Below are 22300 nucleotides of genomic sequence, written 5' to 3' on the forward strand. Positions count from 1 at the left end.
GGGAACCACATTTAGGTAGCCTGTGTTTCCACAGTGTTTGTGGGATCTTGTTCCGTATGGTTTGTGTTGTAACCAAGGACTTCACGTTTCGTATCGTTTGTTGTTTTGTTCGTGTGGTGAATTAATAATAAAGTATGTTCACATTCCACGCTGCGCATTGGTCCTCTCTTCCCGACGATCGTGACAGAAGATCCCACCATAACTGGACCAAGCAGCGTGTCCAGGAGCCAACGCCAGAGAGGGCTCTAAAGGACATCAACCTCGACTGGGTCAAGCCGCGGGAGGAGGAGAGAGGCTGGACTTGGGAGCAGAGGAGCGAGAGTCTGGCGAGAGCCATGGAGGCCTGGCCCACGGGGAGGAGAGATGCCCAGAACATTTTTAGGGGGGGGCTCACGCCGTGGACGACGGGGCAGCAGGAGGCCGGGATAGAGTGGTTCAGCGGGTTGGCAAAGGAGGCCGCCAGGTTACGGGAGTCACTGGTCACCAGGGGGAAGGAGAATGTAGAGGCACGGCGAGAGGTACTGGGGTGTGTTGCCAGTCCGGTCCGGCCCGTTCCTGATCCCCGGGTAGGGCCAGTGGTGTGTGTCCCCAGTACGGTCCGGCTTGTTCCTGTCCCTCGCACCGAGCGTGTGGTGCGCGTCGCCAGCCCGGTCCGGCATGTTCCTGCCCCTCGCACCAAGCCTGTGGTGCGCGTCGTCAGCCCGGTCCGGCCTGTTCCTGCTCCCCGCACCAAGCCAGTGGTGCGCTTCGTCAGCCCGGTTCGGCCCGCCCCTGCTCCCCTGCTCCCCGCACCAAGCCAATGGTGCGCGTCGTCAGCCCGGTCCGGCCTGTTCCTGCTCCCCGCACCAAGCCAGTGGTGCGCTTCGTCAGCCCGGTTCGGCCTGTCCCTGCTCCCCGCACCAAGCCAATGGTGCGCGTCGTCAGCCTGGTCCGGCCTGTTCCTGCTCCCCGCACCAAGCCAGTGGTGCGCTTCGTCAGCCCGGTTCGGCCCGTCCCTGCTCCCCGCACCAAGCCAATGGTGCGCGTTGTCAGCCCGGTTCGGCCCGTCCCTGCTCCCCGCACCAAGCCTGTGGTGCGCGTCGTCAGCCCGGTCCGGCCCGTCCCTGCTCCCCGCACCAGGCCTGTGGTGCGTGTCGTCAGTCCGGCACAGCCCGTGCCTGTTCCACCGGTGCCTGGTCCGGCACCGGTCAGCTGCACCACTCCGGAGCTAGAGCAATCCGCTCCACCAGTGTTCAGTCCAGCTCCGGCCAGCAGGGCCAGACCGGACCAGGGGCGCTTTGGGGGGTTGGTTGGAGGGTGGGGGTCAAGCCCGGAGTCGGAACCGCCTCCGAGGAGGAATGCCCACCCGGCCCTCTCCTGTTCGGTTTATGTTTGGCGCGGTCGCAGTCCGCGCCTTTGGGGGGGGGGGGGGGGTACTGTCACGCCCTGGCTCTGAGACTCTGTTATGTTGAGCCAGGGTGTGTGGTTTCTATGTGTTTTGTGTGCTAGGGTGAATTTCTAGTACGTTTGGTTCTATGTTGGCCGGTGTGGTTCTCAATCAGAGGCAACGTGAATCAGCTGTTGCTTGTTGTCTCTGATTGGGAACCACATTTAGGTAGCCTGTGTTTCCACAGTGTTTGTGGGATCTTGTTCCGTATGGTTTGTGTTGTAACCAAGGACTTCACGTTTCGTATCGTTTGTTGTTTTGTTCGTGTGGTGAATTAATAATAAAGTATGTTCACATTCCACGCTGCGCATTGGTCCTCTCTTCCCGACGATCGTGACAGTGGTGATCCTAACTGACCTAAGACAGGGAATTTTTACTAGGAATAAATGTCAGGAATTGTGAAAAACTGAGTTCAAATGTATTTGGCTAAGGTGTATGTAAACTTCAGACTTCAACTGTACATATAGCCATGACAACATGGAACTCTATTCCACAATAAGTAACTCATGCAAGCAGTAAAATTAGATTTAAAAAAACAGATAAAAATACACCTTATGGAACAGAGGGGACTGTGAAGCAACACAAACATAGGCACAGACACATGCATACAAACACACGATAACATTCTATACACACGTACATGGATTTTGTGTTTGTACATATGTGGTAGTAGAGTAGTGGCCTGACGGTACACACTTAATGTGTTGTGAAATCTGTTGTGAATGTATTGTAATGTTTTAAAAATTGTATTACTGCCTTCATTTTGCTGGACCCCAGGAAGAGTAGGGGATCCATAATAGAAATGTAGGGAGGTAACATGATATCATAAGGGAATCGCTTAGACCGCACTTACTGGTAGGACTAGTTATCTTACACGCTCTGGCAGAGTTTTGGGACACTGTAAAGTCCATGGAGAATAAGAGCACCTCCTCCCAGCTACCCACTGCACTGAGGCTAGGAAACATTGTCACCACCGATAAATCTACGATAATCGAGAATTTCAATAATATTTTTGCTACGGCCGGCCATGCTTTCCACCTGGCTACCCCTACCCCGGAAACCAGCTCTGCACCCTCCGCTGCAACCCTCCGCTGAACAAGTTCTCATTTACAACTGCGACCTGGCCAAGATAAAGCAAAGCAGTGCGATAAAAACAACATCACAGAGTTACATATGGGGTAAAAAAAACATAAAGTCAAAAAATACAACAGAAAATATATATACAGTGTGTACAAATGTAGCAAGTTATGGAGGTAAGGCAATAAATAGGCTATAGTGCAAAATAATTACAATTAGTATTAACACTGGAATGCTAGATGTGCAAGAGATTATGTGCAAATAGAGATACTGGGGTGCAAAAGAGCAAAATAAATAACAATATAGGGATGAGGTAGTTGGGTGGGCTAATTTCAGATGGGCTGTGTACAGGTGCAGTGATCGGTAAGGTGCTCTGACAACTGATGCTTAAAGTTAGTGAGGGAGATAAGAGTCTCCAGCTTCAGAGATTTTTGCAATTCGTTCCAGTCATTGGCAGCAGAGAACTGGAAGGAATGGCGGCCAAAGGAGGTGTTGGCTTTGGGGATGACCAGTGAGATATACCTGCTGGAGCGCAGACTACGGGTGGGTGCTGCTATGGTGACCAATGAGCTAAGATAAGGCGGGGATTTGCCTAGCAGTGATTTATAGATGGCCTGGAGCCAGTGGGTTTGACGACGAACATGTAGTGAGGACCAGCCAACAAGAGCGTACAGGTCACAGTGGTGGGTAGTGTATGGGGCTTTGGAGACAAAACAGATGGCACTGTGATAGACTACATCCAATCTGCTGAGTAGAGTGTTGGAGGCTATTTTGTAAATTACATCGCCGAAGTCAAGGATCGGTAGGATAGTCAGTTTTACGAGGGCATGTTTAGCAGCATGAGTGAAGGAGGCTTTGTTTGCGAAATAGGAAGCCGATTCTAGATTTAACTTTGGATCGGAGATTCTTAATGTGAGTCTGGAAGGAGAGTTTACAGTCTAACCAGACACCTAGGTATTTGTAGTTGTCCACATACTCTAGGTCAGACCCGTCGAGAGTAGTGATTCTAGTCGGGTGGGCAGGTGCCAGCAGCGTTCGATTGAAGAGCATGCATTTAGTTTTACTAGTGTTTAAGAGCAGTTGGAGGCTACTGAAGGAGTGTTGTATGGCATTGAAGCTCGTTTGGAGGTTTGTTAACACAGTGTCCAATGAAGGGCCAGATGTATGGTGTCGTCTGCGTAGAGGTGGATCTGAGAGTCACCAGCAGCAAGAGCGACATCATTGATATACACAGAGAAAAGAGTCGGCCCAATAATTGAACCCTGTGGCACCCCCATAGAGACTGCCATAGGTCCAGACAACAGGCCCTCCGATTTGACACATTGAACTCTATCAGAGAAGTAGTTGGTGAACCAGGCGAGGAAGTCATTTGAGAAACCAAGGCTATTTAGTCTGCCAATAAGAATGCGGTGGTTGACAGAGTCGAAAGCCTTGGCCAGGTCGATGAAGACGGCTGCACAGTACTGTCTATTATCGATCGTGGTTATAATATCGTTTAGGACCTTGAGCGTGGCTGAAGTTCACCCATGACCAGCTCGGAAACCGGATTGCATAGCGGAGAAGGTACGGTGGGTTTCGAAATGGTCTGTGATCTGTTTGTTAACTTTCAAATACTTTCGAAAGGCAGGGCAGGATGGATATAGGTCTGTAACAGTTTGGATCTAGAGTGTCACCCCCTTTAAAGAGGGGGATGACCGCGGCAGCTTTCCAATCTCTGGGGATCTCAGACGTTACGAAAGAGAGGTTGAACAGGCTAGTAATAGGGGTTGCGACAATTTCGACGGCTAGTTTTAGAAAGAAAGGGTCCAGATTGTCTAGCCCAGCTGATTTGTAGGATTTTGCAGCTCTTTCAGAACATCAGCTGTCTGAATTTGTGTGAAGGAGAAGCGGGGGTGGCATGGGCAAGTTGCAGCGGAGGGTGCAGAGTTGGTGGCCGGGGTAGTGGTAGCCAGGTGGAAAGCATGGCCAGCCGTAGCAAAATACTTGTTGAAATTCTCGATTATTGTAGATTTATCGGTGGTGATAGTGTTTCCTAGCCTCAGTGCAGTGGGCAGCTGGGAGGAAGTGCTCTTATTCTCCATGGACTTTACAGTGTCCCAAAACTTTTTGGAGTTAGTGCTACAGGATGCAAATTTCTGTTTGAAAAAGTTAGCCATTGCTTTCTTGACTGCTTGTGTATATTGGTTCCTAACTTCCCTGAAAAGTTGCATATCGCGGGGGCTATTTGATGCTAATGCAGTACGCCACAGGATGTTTTTGTGCTGGTCAAGGGCAGTCAAGTCTGAGGAGAACCAGGGGCTATATTTGTTCTTAGTTCTGTATGTTTTGATAGAGCTCTGCAGGCTATCTCTACAGTAGATTGCAACTCCACCCCCTTTGGCAGTTCTATCTAGATGGAAAATGTTATAGTTGGGGATGGAAATTTCAGAATTTTTGGTGGCCTTCCTAAGCCAGGATTCAGACACTGCTAGAACATCAGGTTTGGCGGAGTGTGCTAATGCAGTGAATAACTCAAACTTAGGAAGGACACTTCTGATATTAACATGCAAGAAACCAAGGCTTTTACGGTTACAGAAGTCAACAAATGATAGCGCCTGGGGAGTAGGAGTGATACTGAGGGCTGCAGGGCCTGGGTTAGCCTCTACATCACCAGAGGAACAGAGGAGGACTAGAATAAGGATACGGCTAAAGGCTTTAAGAACTGGTCTTCTAGTGCTTTGGGTACATAGAATAAAGGGGGCAGATTTCTGGGCGTTGTAGAAAAGATTCAGGGCATTATGTACAGACAAGGATATGGAAGGATATGAGTAAAGTGGAGGTAAACCTAAGCGTTGGGTAACAATGAAAGAGATAGCATCACTGGAGGCACCGATTGAGTCGGTCTCCGCGTGTATGGGGGGTGGGACAAAGAAGCTATCTAAGGCAGGTTTAGCTGGGCTGGGGGATCTACAGTGAAATAGTACAATTATAAATAACCGAAACAGCAATAAGCAAACCATATTGACATGGGAGAGAGGCATAAAGCAATCACAGGTGTAATTTGAGAGAACTAAGACAACAGCTGGTAATGACGACACAGTTTGGGCTGAGGCTAAACATAAACAGGATGTGGTACCGTAAAAAGGAACAGTCCAGCAGGCATCAGCTGTATAGCTGAGTTATCATAAGGTCCGGTGAACAGCAATAGGATAGTTCGGAGGTAGTTCGGGGGCTGCTAAAGCACTAGCGAGCAAGAGGCCACGGCTAGCGTGTGCTAGCGGGCCGGGGCTAGCAGATGGAATCTTCGTGGTCGACGTCGTAACGGGAAGCCTGTTGTAACCACATCAGATGATTTCGTCAGCAGACCAGTCGTGTAGGATCGGCGGGGCTCCGTGTCAACACTAGGTGGTCCCGTCCGGTTGACAGAGAGGTAGATAGCCGGGAGATGGGCCTAGCTCAGGATGATTAGCCAAACCACAACGTCCATTTTGTTGCAGCTAGCTGGTAGCGATGAATCCGGAGTTAAAGGTCCAGTGATTCAGTGATTCCGGCAGAAATACGGATATGTTCTGGGTCGATAACGCGCTATGCAGACAGTGCAGACTGGCCGAATAATAGTCCAGGCTAGAGCTGGCTGGTAGGTGGTGCAGGCCACGGACAATGGTGAAAAACCGCTAACGGTGCTAATAGCAAGTAGCTAGTAAGCTGGCTACTCCCGTCCGGTAGACCGAGAGGTAGATAGCCGGGATATGGGCCTGGCTCATGCCCCCCCCCCCCCCCCCCCCGCTTCTCCTTAACCCAAATTCCGATAGCTGATGTCCTGAAAGAGCTGCAAAATCTGGACCCCTACAAATCAGCTGGGCTAGACAATTACATTTTTACATTTTACATTTTAGTAATTTAGCAGACGCTCTTATCCAGAGTGACTTACAGTTTAGTGAGTGCATACATTTTTCATACAATCTGGACGCTTTATTTCTAAAATTAGCCGCCGATTACTAGCCTGTTCAACCTCTCTTTTGTATCGTCTGAGATCCCCAGAGATTGGAAAGCTGCCGCGGTCATCCCCCTCTTCAAAGGGGGTGACACTATAGATCCAAACTTTTACAGACCTATATCCATCCTGCCCTGCCTTTCGAAAGTATTTGAAAGCCAAGTTAACAAACAGATCACCGACCATTTCGAATCCCACCGTACCTTCTCCGCTATGCAATCTGGTTTCCGAGCTGGTCATGGGTGCACCTCAGCGACGCTCAAGGTCCTAAATGATATAATAACCGCAATCGATAAAAGACAGTACTGTGCAGCCGTCTTCATCGACCTGGCCAAAGCTTTTGACTCTGTCAATCACCGCATTCTTATTGGCAGACTAAATAGCCTTGGTTTCTCAAATGACTACCTCGCCTGGTTTAGCAACTACTTCTCAGATAGAGTTCAATGTGTCAAATCGAAGAGCCTGTTGTCTGGAACTCTGGCAGTCTCTATGGGGGTGCCACAGGGTTCAATTCTCGGGTCGAGTCTATTCTCTGTGTATATCAATGATGTCACTCTTGCTGCTGGTGACTCTCAGATCCACCTCTACGCAGACACCATTTTGTATACATCTGGCCCTTCATTGGACACTGTGTTAACAAACCTCCAAACGAGCTTCAATGCCATACAACACTCCTTCCGTGGCCTCCAACTGCTCTTAAGCGCTAGTAAAAGTAAATGCATGCTCTTCAATCGAACGCTGCTTGCACCCGCCTGCCCGACTAGAATCACTACTCTCGGCGGGTCTGACTTAGAATATGTGGACAACTACAAATACCTAGGTGTCTGGTTAGACTGTAAACTCTCCTTCCAGACTCACATTAAGCCTCTCCAATCCAAAGTTAAGTCTAGAATCGGCTTCCTATTTCGCAATTTCCTACCGATCCTTGACTTCGGCGATGTCATTTACAAAATAGCTTCCAACACTCTACTCAGCAAATTGGATGTAGTCTATCACAGTGCCATCCGTTTTGTCACCAAAGCCCCATATAATACCCACCATTGTGACCTGTACGCTCTCGTTGGCTGGCCCTCACTACATATTCGTTGCCAAACCCACTGGCTCCAGGTCATCTATCAATCACTTCTAAGCAAATCCCCGCCTTATCTTAGCTCATTGGTCACCATAGCAACACCCACCTGTAGTAGGCGTTCCAACAGGTATATCTCACTGGTCATCCCCAAAGCCAACACCTCATTTGGCCGCCATTCCTTCCAGTTCTCTGCTGCAAATGACTGGAACGAACTGCAAAAATCTCTGAAGCTGGAGACTCTTATCTCCCTCACTAATTTTAAGCATCAGTTGTCAGAGCAGCTTACCGATCACTGCACCTGTACACAGCCCATCTGTAATTAGCCCACCCAACTACTTCATCCCCATATTGTTATTTACGTTGTTATTTATTTTGCTCATTTGCACCCCAGTATATCTATTTGCACATCATCTTCTGCACATCTATCACTCCAGTGTTAATACTAAATTGTATTTATTTTGCACTATGGCCTATTTATTGCCTTACCTCCATAACTCACTACATTCACACACTGTATATATATTTTCTGTTGTATTTTTGACTTCGTTTTTTTTACCCCATACAGTGGGGAAAAAAAGTATTTAGTCAGCCACCAATTGTGCAAGTTCTCCCACTTAAAAAGATGAGAGAGGCCTGTAATTTTCATCATAGGTACACATCAACTATGACAGACAAATTGAGAAAAAAAATCCAGAAAATCACATTGTAGGATTTTTAATGAATTTATTTGCAAATTATGGTGGAAAATAAGTATTTGGTCACCTACCAACAAGCAAGATTTCTGGCTCTCACAGACCTGTAACTTCTTCTTTAAGAGGCTCCTCTGTCCTCCACTCGTTACCTGTATTAATGGCACCTGTTTGAACTTGTTATCAGTTTAAAAGACACCTGTCCACAACCTCAAACAGTCACACTCCAAACTCCACTATGGCCAAGACCAAAGAGCTGTCAAAGGACACCAGAAACACAATTGTAGACCTGCACCAGGCTGGGAAGTCTGAATCTGCAATAGGTAAGCAGCTTGGTTTGAAGAAATCAACTGTGGGAGCAATTATTAGGAAATGGAAGACATACAAGACCACTGATAATCTCCCTCGATCTGGGGCTCCACGCAAGATCTCACCCCGTGGGGTCAAAATGATCACAAGAACAGTGAGCAAAAATCCCAGAACCACACGGGGGGACCTAGTGAATGACCTGCAGAGAGCTGGGACCAAAGTAACAAAGCCTACCATCAGTAACACACTACGCCGCCAGGGACTCAAATCCTGCAGTGCCAGACGTGTCCCCCTGCTTAAGCCAGTACATGTCCAGGCCCGTCTGAAGTTTGCTAGAGTGCATTTGGATGATCCAGAAGAGGATTGGGAGAATGTCATGGTCAGATGAAACCAAAATATAACTTTTTGGTAAAAACTCAACTCGTCGTGTTTGGAGGACAAAGAATGCTGAGTTGCATCCAAAGAACACCATACCTACTGTGAGGCATGGGGGTGGAAACATCATGCTTTGAGGCTGTTTTTCTGCAAAGGGACCAGGACGACTGATTCGTGTAAAGGAAAGAATGAATGGGGCCATGTATCGTGAGATTTTGAGTGAAAACCTCCTTCAATCAGCAAGGGCATTGAAGATGAAACGTGGCTGGGTCTTTCAGCATGACAATGATCCCAAACACACCGCCCGGGCAACGAAGGAGTGGCTTCGTAAGAAGCATTTCAAGGTCCTGGAGTGGCCTAGCCAGTCTCCAGATCTCAACCCCATAGGAAATCTTTGGAGGGAGTTGAAAGTCCGTGTTGCCCAGCGACAGCCCCAAAACATCACTGCTCTAGAGGAGATCTGCATGGAGGAATGGGCCAAAATACCAGCAACAGTGTGTGAATACCTTGTGAAGACTTACAGAAAACGTTTGACCTGTGACATTGCCAACAAAGGGTATATAACAAAGTATTGAGAAACTTTTGTTATTGACCAAATACTTATTTTCCACCATAATTTGCAAATAAATTCATTAAAAATCCTACAATGTGATATTCTGGATTTTTTTTTCTCAATTTGTCTGTCATAGTTGACGTGTACCTATGATGAAAATTACAGGCCTCTCTCATCGTTTTAAGTGGGAGAACTTGCACAATTGGTGGCTGACAAAATAGTTTTTTCCCCCACTGTATGTAACTCTGTGTTGTTGTTTTTATCGCACTGCTTTGCTTTATCTTGGCCAGGTCGCAGTTGTAAATGAGAACTTGTTCTCAACTGGCTTACCTGGTTAATTAAAGGTGAAATAAAATAAATAAAAAAGAGTTTGTAATCTGATTGATTGATTGCTTCTTTGGACAGGTGTCTTTTATACAGGTAACAAACTGAGATTAGGAGCACTCCCTTTAAGAGTGTGCTCCTAATCTCAGCTCATTACCTGTATAAAAGACACCTGGGAGCCAGAAATCTTTCTGATTGAGAGGGTGTCAAATACTTATTTCCCTCATTAAAATGCAAATCAATTTATAACATTTTTGACATGCCTTTTTCTGGATTTTTTTATTGTTATTCTGTCTCTCACTGTTCAAATAAACCTACCATTAAAATTATAGACTGATCATTTCTTTGTCAGTGGGAAAACGTACAAAATCAGCAGGGGATCAAATACCCTCACTGTACATGGATGGACGCTTATCCCTCTCTGTCACGGATACCATGGTTGCCCTTAGTTTGAAAATGTAATCCGGAGACAGATGTTTTATACAATAGCCTTCTGTGTGTTCTCTTTTCCACTCCCTCTGCATATTTGCAATCAAACGCCAGAATTTTCTCCATCTCCTTAGCTATCATGCTCTAATTCCACTGGGTATTCCACTGATTTCAAAACTCGGTCCTCCAGAAAGTGGAGAGCAACATTTTTCCAGTTCAAATGGCTCACTTTTACGTTCAAATGGCTCTCCTGTGAAGTAGTGACGTGCAACATACACCTAGTTTCCTGAAACTAGTCACATAGATATATAGATTTTTTTTTTTTTACTGGATTCCGCATTTATTAATGACACAAAATAATAAAGCCTTGTTCACCTTCGGAGGCGGTTTCTCCAGATACTGCGATCACAACATGGAAAATAACGTACATTTTCTATTTTATTCTTCGTCTTAATATAATGTGTATTTGACAGAGCCCATGCAGGAGCCGCAGGGGAACCTGGGTTTTCCTAGGGACATCAGCAGCCCTATCACATCTGATGAAGAGTACCTCAGCCCACTGGAGGAAAGCATGGACTTTGGAGGGCCTGAGACAAGGAAGATTGTCGACACTCGATTCAAGGAGCCCCCTGCCTTCCAGGTGAGACTATGTAACACTGGATCCCAAAAGGATCTCTCGGGTGTATCACTTGGCTCTCCTTGACTTTACATTATACTGTAGAAACTTGTTGTGGTAAACTTACATTTACATTTTAGTCATTTAGCAGACGCTCTTATCCAGAGCGACTTACAGTTAGTGAATACATATTTTTTTAATACTGGCCCCCCGTGGGAATCGAACCCACAACCCTGGCATTGCAAACGCCATGCTCTATCAACTGAGCTACATCCCTGCCGGCCATTCCCTCCCCTACCCTGGACCAATTGTGCGCCGCCCATGAATCTCCCGGTCGCGGCCGGCTGCGACAGAGCCTGGATTCGAACCAGGATCTCTAGTGGCACAGTTAGCACTGCGATGCAGTGCCTTAGACCACTGCGCCACTCAGGAGACTGCAACTTAGGCAAGGGATCCGTTTGGGATTTGGCAACTAGATCTCTTTCACAATTTTTTTAAAAATTGCTATTGCAATACACTGTAAAATCTATAAAAGCTTTAAACTTAATCTCAAAGCACTTCATATTGTATGGTGATTCACCTAATCCAGCAAGCATTGGATGTTCCAGTAATGCTTTACTTGACACCCAGCGTCATAACACGTTATGACACGGTCATTTACATTTATATTTTAGTCATTTAGCAGACGCTCTTATCCAGAGCGACTTACAGTTAGTGAGTGCGTACATAATTTTTATATTTTTCATACTGGCCCCCCGTGGGAATCGAACCCACAACCCTGGCGTTACAAACGCCATGCTCTACCAACTGAGCTACATCCCTGCCGGCCATTCCCTCCCCTACCCTGGACGACGCTGGGCCAATTGTGCGCCGCCCCATGGGTCATAACAGCTGACATAACTTGTCATAACCTGTTATAATGTGGTCATAACACTGTCATGACATATTTAGACCTGTTGTGACATATATTGCATTATTTTAAGGCTGGTTATGACATCTACATAAGAGCGTCAAAACCCACATAACCTACCACACAAGTCAAAACATTCCATTACACCATAGCCGTCATGTTATATATTTTATTTTATTGTATTTCTTTACCATATTAAATGATCATTGTTATTGCGCACACATTGATGATGTCAGACATGCACCTACCCCAATGCTCTGTTGCTGATGACTGGGATGAATGCAGGAGCAGATTTCAGGAGCAGGACAATACACCCTCGTTTTGACTGATGACTGATATAAGGGCATGTACATGATAGGCCTATCTGGATTATATGATTATGATGGTCATAATGCTTCTTGACAGTGTCATAAAGTGTATTTTCTTAGTCCAAGTAAAGTGACACAGCACGGCCATAATGCTTCATGACAGTGTCATAAAGTTTATTTTCTTCAAGTAATTTAAAATATAATGGGGAAAAAACATGACTGTAAATAATTCATTACAACAACAAAGCGTTTAAGAAACAAACTTTCAAACAGAAGGAAACTTCTTGGCAGGGAAAAAACTAATTTGAATAAATGTGGGTTTTGACACTCATGACGGAATATATGTCACAACAGGTGTAAATAGATGGGTCATCACAGTGTTATGACAAAAATTATGACAGGTTATGACAAGTTATGTCAGCTGTTATGACATAATATGACATGGTTATGACCGTGTCATAATGTATTATGACACTGTGTGTCAAGTAAAGTGTTACCGATATTCCATATAGTGTAGTTTTCATTTTAAAAGTGACAGCATGGAAATGAGTCTATGTGCTGTCAACTCCCATTTCAAAATGGCTCATCCTCCGTTTTAACAGGTAACTATGAATGATCAAGTTGTCATTGAGGGGCAAGAGGTCACCATGTCTGTCCGACTAAATGGGCAGCCCAAACCTATGCTTTATTGGTAGGTTTTCTTAGACCATCAAATCCTCAACTCATTGCTCTGTGTATTTAATCTTAACTGATAAAGCCTGCTGTAACGTTCATGAGATATTGATACAATATAGAAGAAAATAATTGTCCCGCATACACTACATTACCAAAAGTATGAGGACACCTGCTCGTCGAACATCTCATTCCAAAATCATGGGCATCAATATGGAGTTGGTCCCCCCTTTGCTGCTATAACAGCCTACACTCTTCTGGGAAGGCTTTCCACTAGATGTTGGAACATTGCTGCGGGGACTTGCTTCCATTCAGCCACAAGAGCATTAGTGAGGTCGGGCACTGATGTTGGGCGATTAGGCCTGACTTGCAGTCGGCGTTCCAATTCATCCCAAAAGTGTTCGATGGGGTTGTGGTCAGCGCTCTGTGCAGGACAGTCAAGTTCTTCCACACCGATCTCGAAAAACCATTTCTCTATGGACCTCGCTTTGTGCACGGGGGCATTGTCATGTTGAAACAGGAAAGGGCCTTCCCCAAACTGTTGCCACAAAGTTGGGAGCACAGAATCGTCTAGAATGTCATTGTATGCTTTAGCGGTAAGATTTCCCTTCTCTGGAACTAAGGGGGCCTAGCCCGAACCATGAAAAACAGCCCCAGACCATTATTCCTCCTTCACCAAACTTTACAGTTGGCGCTATTTATTGGGGCAGGTAGCGTTCTCCTGGCTTCCGCCAAACCCAGATTCGTCCGTCGGACTGCCAGATGTTGAAGTGGGATTCATCACTCCAGAGAGCCCATTTCCACTGCTCCAGAGTCCAATGGCATCGAGCTTTACAGCACTCCAGTGTACGCTTGGCATTGCGCATGGTGATCTTAGGCTTGTGTGCGGCTTCTCGGCCATGGAAACCCATTTCATGAAGCTCCTGACGAACAGTTATTGTGCTGACGTTGCTTCCAGAGGCAGTTTGGAACTAGGAAGTGAGTGTTGCAATCAGGAACAGACCATTTTTACGCGCTGCGCCCTTCAGCACTCGCCGGTCTCATTCTGTGAGCTTGTGTGCTTACCACTTTGCGGCTGAGCCGTTGTTGCTCCTAGACTTTTCCACTTCCCAATAACAGCACTTACAGTTGACTGGGGCAGCTCTAGTAGGGCAGAAGTTTGACGAACTGACTTCTTGGAAAGGTGGCATCCTATAACGGTGCCACGTTGAAACTCAATGAGGTCATTAAGGTCATTCTACTGCCAATGATTGTCTATGGAGATTGCATGGCTGTGTGCTCGATTTTATACACCTGTCAGTAACGGGTGTAGCTGAAATAGCCGAATCCACTAATTTGAATGGGTGTCCGCATACTTTTGTATATTGTATCTTGCCATTAGAGTTTTGTGCATGCTCCACATTGGCATGGTTCACATTAGCAAGACAATGGATGCTAGGTTTCTGTAATACATTTACAATGTAGTCTTTATAAAACCAGTATACTGTAGTTCCCTCTACATTGTAATGCATCTCTAAACATTGCAAAACATTTCTAAATATAGAACTCTCTCTTGGTTCAGGCTGAGGGACAGGGTGACGATTAAAACAGACTTGCACTACACTGTGCGTGAGACAGAGGATGGCACTTTTGAAATGACCATCAACTCAGCTCAGAAGTCGGACACAGGAGTGTACACCTGCAAGATCATCAATGAGTATGGAACGAAGCATTGCGAATGCAAACTGGAGGTGAAAGGTACAGTACAGCAATGTTGTCTTTTTCCAATCCCTCTCTTTGCTGTATGCCAATCAAATAATACAAAACATTGGATAACACTTTTTTATGTGAGGTACATATAATGCCTTATTAACACTGACTCTAAGCGTAGTAATAGCTTAGTGGTTAAGAGCGTTGTGCCAGTAACCGAAAGGTCGCTGGTTCTAATCCCCGAGCCGACTAGGTAAAACATCTGTCGATGTGCCCTTGAGCAAGGCACTTAACCCTAATTGCTCCTGTAAGTCGCTCTGGATAAGAGCGTCTGCTAAATGACTAAAATGTAAAATGTAAATGTAATAAGCGTAGTTGTTCTCCACTCACAATGTGTAAGCTACAAAGCTTGGCAGACAGCTTACACTCTTCCAATAAAGAATCAGGAGGCATTGGTACCGTTAACAATCTTTAGTAGAAGATATTTTGTTTGTAAAACTGTAACAGATACAGAAAGGAGAAAATGTATGAGAAAAAGTACAGCATCTCTATCACGAGTTAGCAACAAGAAAACGAACAGAAATGATGACAATTTACATCACAGGAAAGGTGACACTAAACCTACACACCTTAAGTGTCCATATAGCTTATTAACTATGCTTTAGCTCTGTCACAAGAGATATCTGAACACTTAAAATAGCTAGATACGTCCAAAAACCAAATAAGCTAAATTCTGTCACAAAACGATAGCTAGCATGCTAACACACAATGTTAAGTGAATGGGCGATAGTTCGCGCAATTAGCTTAGCATCATCTGAACTTGGAAAACTAGAATAAACATGTAAAAAACATAAATATTCTAGAAACAAAATTTGAATTAGCAAAAGCATGTTCTAATAACTCGAAAGTACTTACAGACTTATCTTTAACCAAGGCCTAGTAAGATGGAAAAATAGAGCTTGTCTGTCTGTTGTTGTCGATCGGATTGTTCTGACAGGAAATAGCTCTGAACCGAAAGTTAGCAAATTAAAGCTACAGTACCCAAATTCGCCAGTAGATGACAACATAATGACAATATAATACTTTGTACAGAAGTACAGCTATCAGAACAGTAGTATTAAGCTATAAACTCACAAGTCATTAAAACATCCTTATGAGACTCAAATGCATGATTATTGGCCAACTTTGAAAACGCAGGTGATATATTGAAATATATACATTACTAAATACTTATTTTATTGCAGACTGACAGATAATGAACATGACACAGAATTTACAGAATATTCTCTCTTGTCCTGTGTATCCCCTAGTGCCACCAGTGGAGCCAGGCCTAGCCATTACCCGTCCAGTGATGGACATCACAGCGGACGCCGGTGAGACGGTCATGTTAGAGTGCCACGTAATTGGACCACTGGACACAGACGTCGATTGGCTAGCAGATGGTAAACAGATCCAGCCGGCTCTGCTCAACTGCAAAATGCATTTTGACGGGAAAAGGTGCAGGCTGCTCCTCAACTCAGTGCACGAAGATGACAGCGGCACCTATACGTGCAAGCTGACCTCGGCCAAAGGTAAACTCTTAACTGCACTATCACCCACTTCGCTTGTCCTCTTCATCTCTGTTGGTATAGATTAACCAAACATGTAGAATAACCAAAAGTTAAATCTTTGTATATCATTAGCTTCTATATATTACTGCATACATATACAGTATCATATCATATCATATAGATGATGAAATGTAAGTCATCAACTTTCCAGAATCAAACTGGATCTCTTGAAATAAGTTGAATGACAAATTCAATTAATAAAACAGGTACTGTAAATGTTTTACTTCATTTTCAACTTCATCTTCATTTTAAGTTTGTTGTTTTACTTTGGCCTTGTTTTGTTTTAGAGGAACTGACCTTAAGTGGCCAACTCAAAGTCATCCCCTCCATCAAGCCCCTTTTCACCCGCAAGCTGGATGTCTTAGAGGTGATTGAGGGACGTAACGCCCGCTTTGACTGCAAGGTCAGCGGATCACCACCTCCAAAAGTCAGCTGGGGACATTTTGGTAGGAGACTCATTTTCATCATGTTCACATAGCCACATAAGTTCCTATAAATACCCTACTATTTTAAAGTATTTTCAAATACTTATTTCAAATACTATATTCAAATACCTGGGTTAAATGCATGTGAGTGTATTTTAGTCAGTGTATTTTAGTATTTTCAAATACATGCCAATACTTTCCAAGTGTATTTCCGAATACATTTCAATAATTAACTACTTGTCTTTTAAAAAAAATATCTGAATACTTTTACAGTATTTGAACCCAGGTCTGGCAGGTACAAATTGTTACATAGTAATTACTAAATTTTACTACTGTTATACTTGTTTGTGGCATGCACAATTTCAAGGTTTCGCAAATAAAATCACTATGCAGACAATGTCTCAATATCCTCTTCTCTCCCCAGACCATACACTGGTAGAGAGTGACAATGTGCAGATCTTACAAGAGGGAGGACGTCACTCCCTCATAATCTCTCATGTCACCAATGAGGATGAGGGCTTCTACACAGTCATCGCTTGCAATCCACACGGCAACGCCGAGAGTGCCGCTGAGCTCTATGTCCAGGAGCCCAGACCTGCTATGTCATCTCAAATGTAGGAACACACTTACCACCTACAGTCCTCACCATATTTTTATTTATTGTATTTTATTTCACCTTTATTTAACTAGGCAAGTCAGTTAAGAACAAATTCTTATTTACAATGACGGCCTACACCGGCCAAACCCGGACGACGCTGGGCCAATTGTGCGCCGCCCTATGGGACTCCCAATAACGGCCGGTTGAGATACAACCTGGAATCGAACCATGTGGTCTGTAGTGACGCCTCAAGCACTGAGATGCAGTGCCTTAGACCGCTGCGCCACTCGGGAGCCCATATATGTATTTGGACAGTGAAGCTACATTTGTAATTTTGGCTCTGTACTCCAGCTTTGAAATCTAAATGATTAATATGACAGCGACAGTACAGATTGCCACCTTTTATTTTTTGGGTATTTTCATATATATCTGTTTTATCATTTAGACATAAAATCCCTTTATCACTTTATGTATCCCCCGTTTGAAGAAATCATAAATATTTGGACAAATTTGCTATAGTGTGTTAAAGTAGTCAAAACTTTAGTATTGGTTTTATAATCCTTGCATGCAATGACTACATCAAACTTGTGACTCTACAAATACGGTGGGTGCATTTGCGGTTTGTTTTGGGTGTGTTTTGGGTCATGTCTTGTCCAATAGTAACTAAATGGTGAATTATGTCAGGTGTCATTTTGGAGTGAGAATAAAATATGTTTCTAAACACTCTTATATTCATTTGAATGCTGCCATGATCATGACAAATCCTGAATGAATCATGAATAATGAAGAGTGAGAAAGTTACAGAGGCACAAATATGATACCCCCCCCAAAAGTGCTAACCTTCCCTGTTATAGGTAATGGTGAGAGGTTAGCATCTGTTGTTGTAGCTTTTGTAACTTTCATATTCATCATTATTCATGATCTATTCATGAATTTTCTTAATAGTGGCAGCATCAGAATGAATTAAGAAGTGCTCAGAAACATTCTCTCTGCACATTTAGAAATAAAATTACTCCAGGCACCATTCACTACTAAGTTACTATTGGGCAAGACGTCCCAGAATACACCCAAAACAATCTGCAAATGCACCCAATGAGTTTGTAGAGTCAAGTAGTCATTGGGTGCAAGCAATTTGGGACCAAATACTAACCTTCAGACTACTTTAATACACTAACTTTCAATATCCTTGGGGTCATGTAGAGTGCCAAAGAAGTTGTAAACAGATATGATCTGGGCACAATTAGACTATTCAAGATATTTTGAGAGGAACCGAATGGCCGTGCACAAACAGGGGTGTTACTGTAAATATTGGTTACGTACTTAGAAATACTTCGATTTCTTGCAAAATCAATCAATCAATCAATTTTATTTTATATAGCCCTTCTTACATCAGCTAATATCTCGAAGTGCTGTACAGAAACCCAGCCTAAAACCCCAAACAGCTAGTAATGCAGGTGTAGAAGCACGGTGGCTAGGAAAAACTCCCTAGAAAGGCGAAAACCTAGGAAGAAACCTAGAGAGGAACCAGGCTATGAGGGGTGGCCAGTCCTCTTCTGGCTGTGCCGGGTGAAGATTATAACAGAACCATGCCAAGATGTTCAAAAATGTTCATAAGTGACAAGCATGGTCAAATAATAATCAGGAATAAATCTCAGTTGGCTTTTCATAGCCGATCATTAAGAGTTGAAAACAGCAGGTCTGGGACAGGTAGGGGTTCCATAACCGCAGGCAGAACAGTTGAAACTGGAATAGCAGCAAGGCCAGGCGGACTGGGGACAGCAAGGAGTCACCACGGCCGGTAGTCCCGACGTATGGTCCTAGGGCTCAGGTCTCTCAGTTGGCTTTTCATAGCCGATCATTAAGAGTTGAAAACAGCAGGTCTGGGACAGGTAGGGGTTTCGTAACCGCAGGCAGAACAGTAAAATCATTACATACAGTGGGGAGAACAAGTATTTGATACACTGCCGATTTTGCAGGTTTTCCTACTTACAAAGCATGTAGAGGTCTGTAATTTTTTATCATAGGTACACTTCAACTGTGTGAGACGGAATCTAAAAAAATCCTGAAAATCCTGAAAATCACATTGTATGATTTTTAAGTAATTAATTTGCATTTTATTGCATGACATAAGTATTTGATCACCTACCAACCAGTAAGAATTCCGTCTCTCACAGACCTGTTGGTTTTTCTTTAAGAAGCCCTCCTGTTCTCCACTCATTACCTGTATTAACTGCACCTGTTTGAACTCGTTACCTGTATAAAAGACACCTGTCCACACACTCAATCAAACAGACTCCAACCTCTCCACAATGGCCAAGACCAGAGAGCTGTGTAAGGACATCAGGGATACAATTGTAGACCTGCACAAGGCTGGGATGGGCTACAGGACAATAGGCAAGCAGCTTGGTGAGAAGGCAACAACTGTTGGCGCAATTATTAGAAAATGGAAGAAGTTCAAGATGACGGTCAATCACCCTCGGTCTGGGGCTCCATGCAAGATCTCACCTCGTGGGGCATCAATGATCATGAGGAAGGTGAGGGATCAGCCCAGAACTACACGGCAGGACCTGGTCAATGACCTGAAGAGAGCTGGGACCACAGTCTCAAAGAAAACCATTAGTAACACACTACGCCGTCATGGATTAAAATCCTGCAGCGCACGCAAGGTCCCCCTGCTCAAGCCAGCGCATGTCCAGGCCTGTCTGAAGTTTGCCAATGACCATCTGGATGATCCAGAGGAGGAATGGGAGAAGGTCATGTGGTCTGATGAGACAGAAATATAGCTTTTTGGTCTAAACTCCACTTGCCGTGTTTGGAGGAAGAAGAAGGATGAGTACAACCCCAAGAACACCATCCTAACCGTGAAGCATGGAGGTGGAAACATCATTCTTTGGGGATGCTTTTCTGCAAAGGGGACAGGACGACTGCACCGTATTGAGGGGAGGATGGATGGGGACATGTATCGCGAGATCTTGGCCAACAACCTCCTTCCCTCAGTAAGAGCATTGAAGATGGGTCGTGGCTGGGTCTTCCAGCATGACAAAGACCCGAAACACACAGCCAGGGCAACTAAGGAGTGGCTCCGTAAGAAGCATCTCAAGGTCCTGGAGTGGCCTAGCCAGTCTCCAGACCTGAACCCAATAGAACATCTTTGGAGGGAGCTGAAAGTCCGTAATGCCCAGTGACAGCCCCGAAACCTGAAGGATCTGGAGAAGGTCTGTATGGAGGAGTGGGCCAAAATCCCTGCTGCAGTGTGTGCAAACCTGGTGAAGACCTACAGGAAACTTATGATCTCTGTAATTGCAAACAAAGGTTTCTGTACCAAATATTAAAGTTCTGCTTTTCTGATGTATCAAATACTTATGTCATGCAATAAAATGCAAATTATTTACTTAAAAATCATACAATGTGATTTTCTGGATTTTTGTTTTAGATTCCGTCTCTCACAGTTGAAGTGTACCTATGATAAAAATTACAGACCTCTCCATGCTTTGTAAGTAGGTGTCACGGTTTCGGCCGAGGCTGCCTCTCTTCCTTGCTCGGGCAGGCTTCGGCGTTCGTCGTCTCCGGAATACTAGCTGCCACCGTTGTATGTTTCTATGTTCGTTTGGTCTGGTCTGGTATTGTACACCTGTTATCGTTTAGTGTCATTAGTGTCCTATAAGTTCTCGTTGTGTTTGTCAGGTGTTGTGTGTGATTGTTTTCACTGTCGTGCGTTTTGCTTGTTCATATACTGTTTGCTCGGTTGAGCTGTTCTCCTATGTGTAGGAGTGTTTTGTCGCACATGTTTAGTGCGCCCGTTTTGTTTTCGCCTGCGTGCGGAGTTCTCGCCTCAGGGCATTTCATCGTGCTTGAGTTTGTGCATGCACTAAAGTCTTTTGGACTTACTTTCTGCGTCCTGCGCCTGATTCCACCACCACACCCACCTACAGCTACACTGACAGTAGGAAAACCTGCAAAATCGGCAGTGTATCAAATACTTGTTCTCCCCACTGTATGTCTATGATAATATGATAATTCATAAACGTTAATGTTTTTTAAGTGAGTTTATTTGGTTTATTTCTTAGGAGTTACATTTGACCCCAGTTACTATTACAATTGCCCCTGGCATGGGGGCAAATGGAACGTCAGGACTTTTCAGATTAAAATCTATATTTTGATCTGACCGTCTAATGTACAGACCTAAATCAAATCAAATGTTATTTGTCACATGCTTCGTAAACAACAGGTGGAGACTAAGAGTGAAATGCTTACTTACAGGTCCTTTTTCAACAATGCAGAGTTAAACATACAAATAAAATACTAATACAAATATTGACACCAGGAAGAAATACACAGTGAATAACAATAACTAGTAAAAATAACATGGCTATATACAGGGAGTACCATTACCGAGTCGATGTGCAGGGGTACGTGGTAATTGCAGCAGTGCAGCAGAATTGGTGCAAAAAAGTGTATGAATGATTAAGAGACAGATGTAAGTTTCTTATATATAAAAAATGACCGCCCTATTTCAAGTGGTCTCCGAGCAATAGAGTTTTATTTTGCCCCTGGTCTTCCCTGGTTTTATGTCTCAGTGGTAAAGCAGATACACTATATATAAAAAAGTATGTGGACACCCCTTCAAATTAGTGGATTCGGCTATTTCAGCTACACCCGTTGCTGACAGGTGTATAAAATGCAATCTCCATAGACAAACATTGGCAGTAGAATGGCCTTAATGAAGAGCTCAGTGACTTTCAACATGGCACGTGGATACCAACAAGTCAGTTCATAGGATTCCAACAAGTCAGTTCGTAAAATTTCTGCCCTGCTAGAGCTGCCCCGGTCAACTGTAAGTGCTGTTTTTGAGAAGTGGAAGCGTCTAGGAGCAACAACGGCTCAGCCGCGAACACAAGCATACAGAATGGAATCGCCGAGTGCTGAAGCACATAGCGCATAAAAATTGTGTGTCCTTTGTTGCAACACTCACTACCGAGTTCCAAACTGCCTCTGGAAGCAACGTCAGCACAATAACTGTTCGTCGGGAGCTTCATGAAATGGGTTTCCATGGCCGAGCAGCTGCACACAAGCCTAAGATCACAATGCGCAATGCCAAGCGTACGTTGGAGAGGTGTAAAGCTCGCTGCCATTGGACTCTGGAACAGTGTAAACGCGTTCTCTGGAGTGATGAATCACGCTTCACCATCTGGCAGTCCGACGGACGAATATGGGTTTGGCGGTTGCCAGGAGAAAGCTACCTGCC

The 22300-nt window shown here is 44.6% G+C and overlaps 1 protein-coding gene across 1 annotated transcript in view; it reads left to right on the plus strand.

Moving 5' to 3' along the window:
- LOC311129463 (striated muscle preferentially expressed protein kinase-like) overlaps positions 1 to 22300 on the plus strand; it is a gene marked incomplete at both ends in the record, with an annotated part of 180847 nt that overhangs the window by 83604 nt on the left and 74943 nt on the right. The window contains 6 exon segments of the mRNA XM_084161756.1: positions 10701 to 10867; positions 12664 to 12752; positions 14295 to 14470; positions 15733 to 15993; positions 16320 to 16478; positions 16882 to 17071. Coding sequence (XP_084017882.1) covers positions 10701 to 10867; positions 12664 to 12752; positions 14295 to 14470; positions 15733 to 15993; positions 16320 to 16478; positions 16882 to 17071 — 1042 coding nt within the window.

This window comes from Coregonus lavaretus (genome assembly GCF_964263955.1).
Source record: "Coregonus lavaretus genome assembly, chromosome: 5".
Lineage (NCBI taxonomy): Eukaryota > Metazoa > Chordata > Actinopteri > Salmoniformes > Salmonidae > Coregonus > Coregonus lavaretus.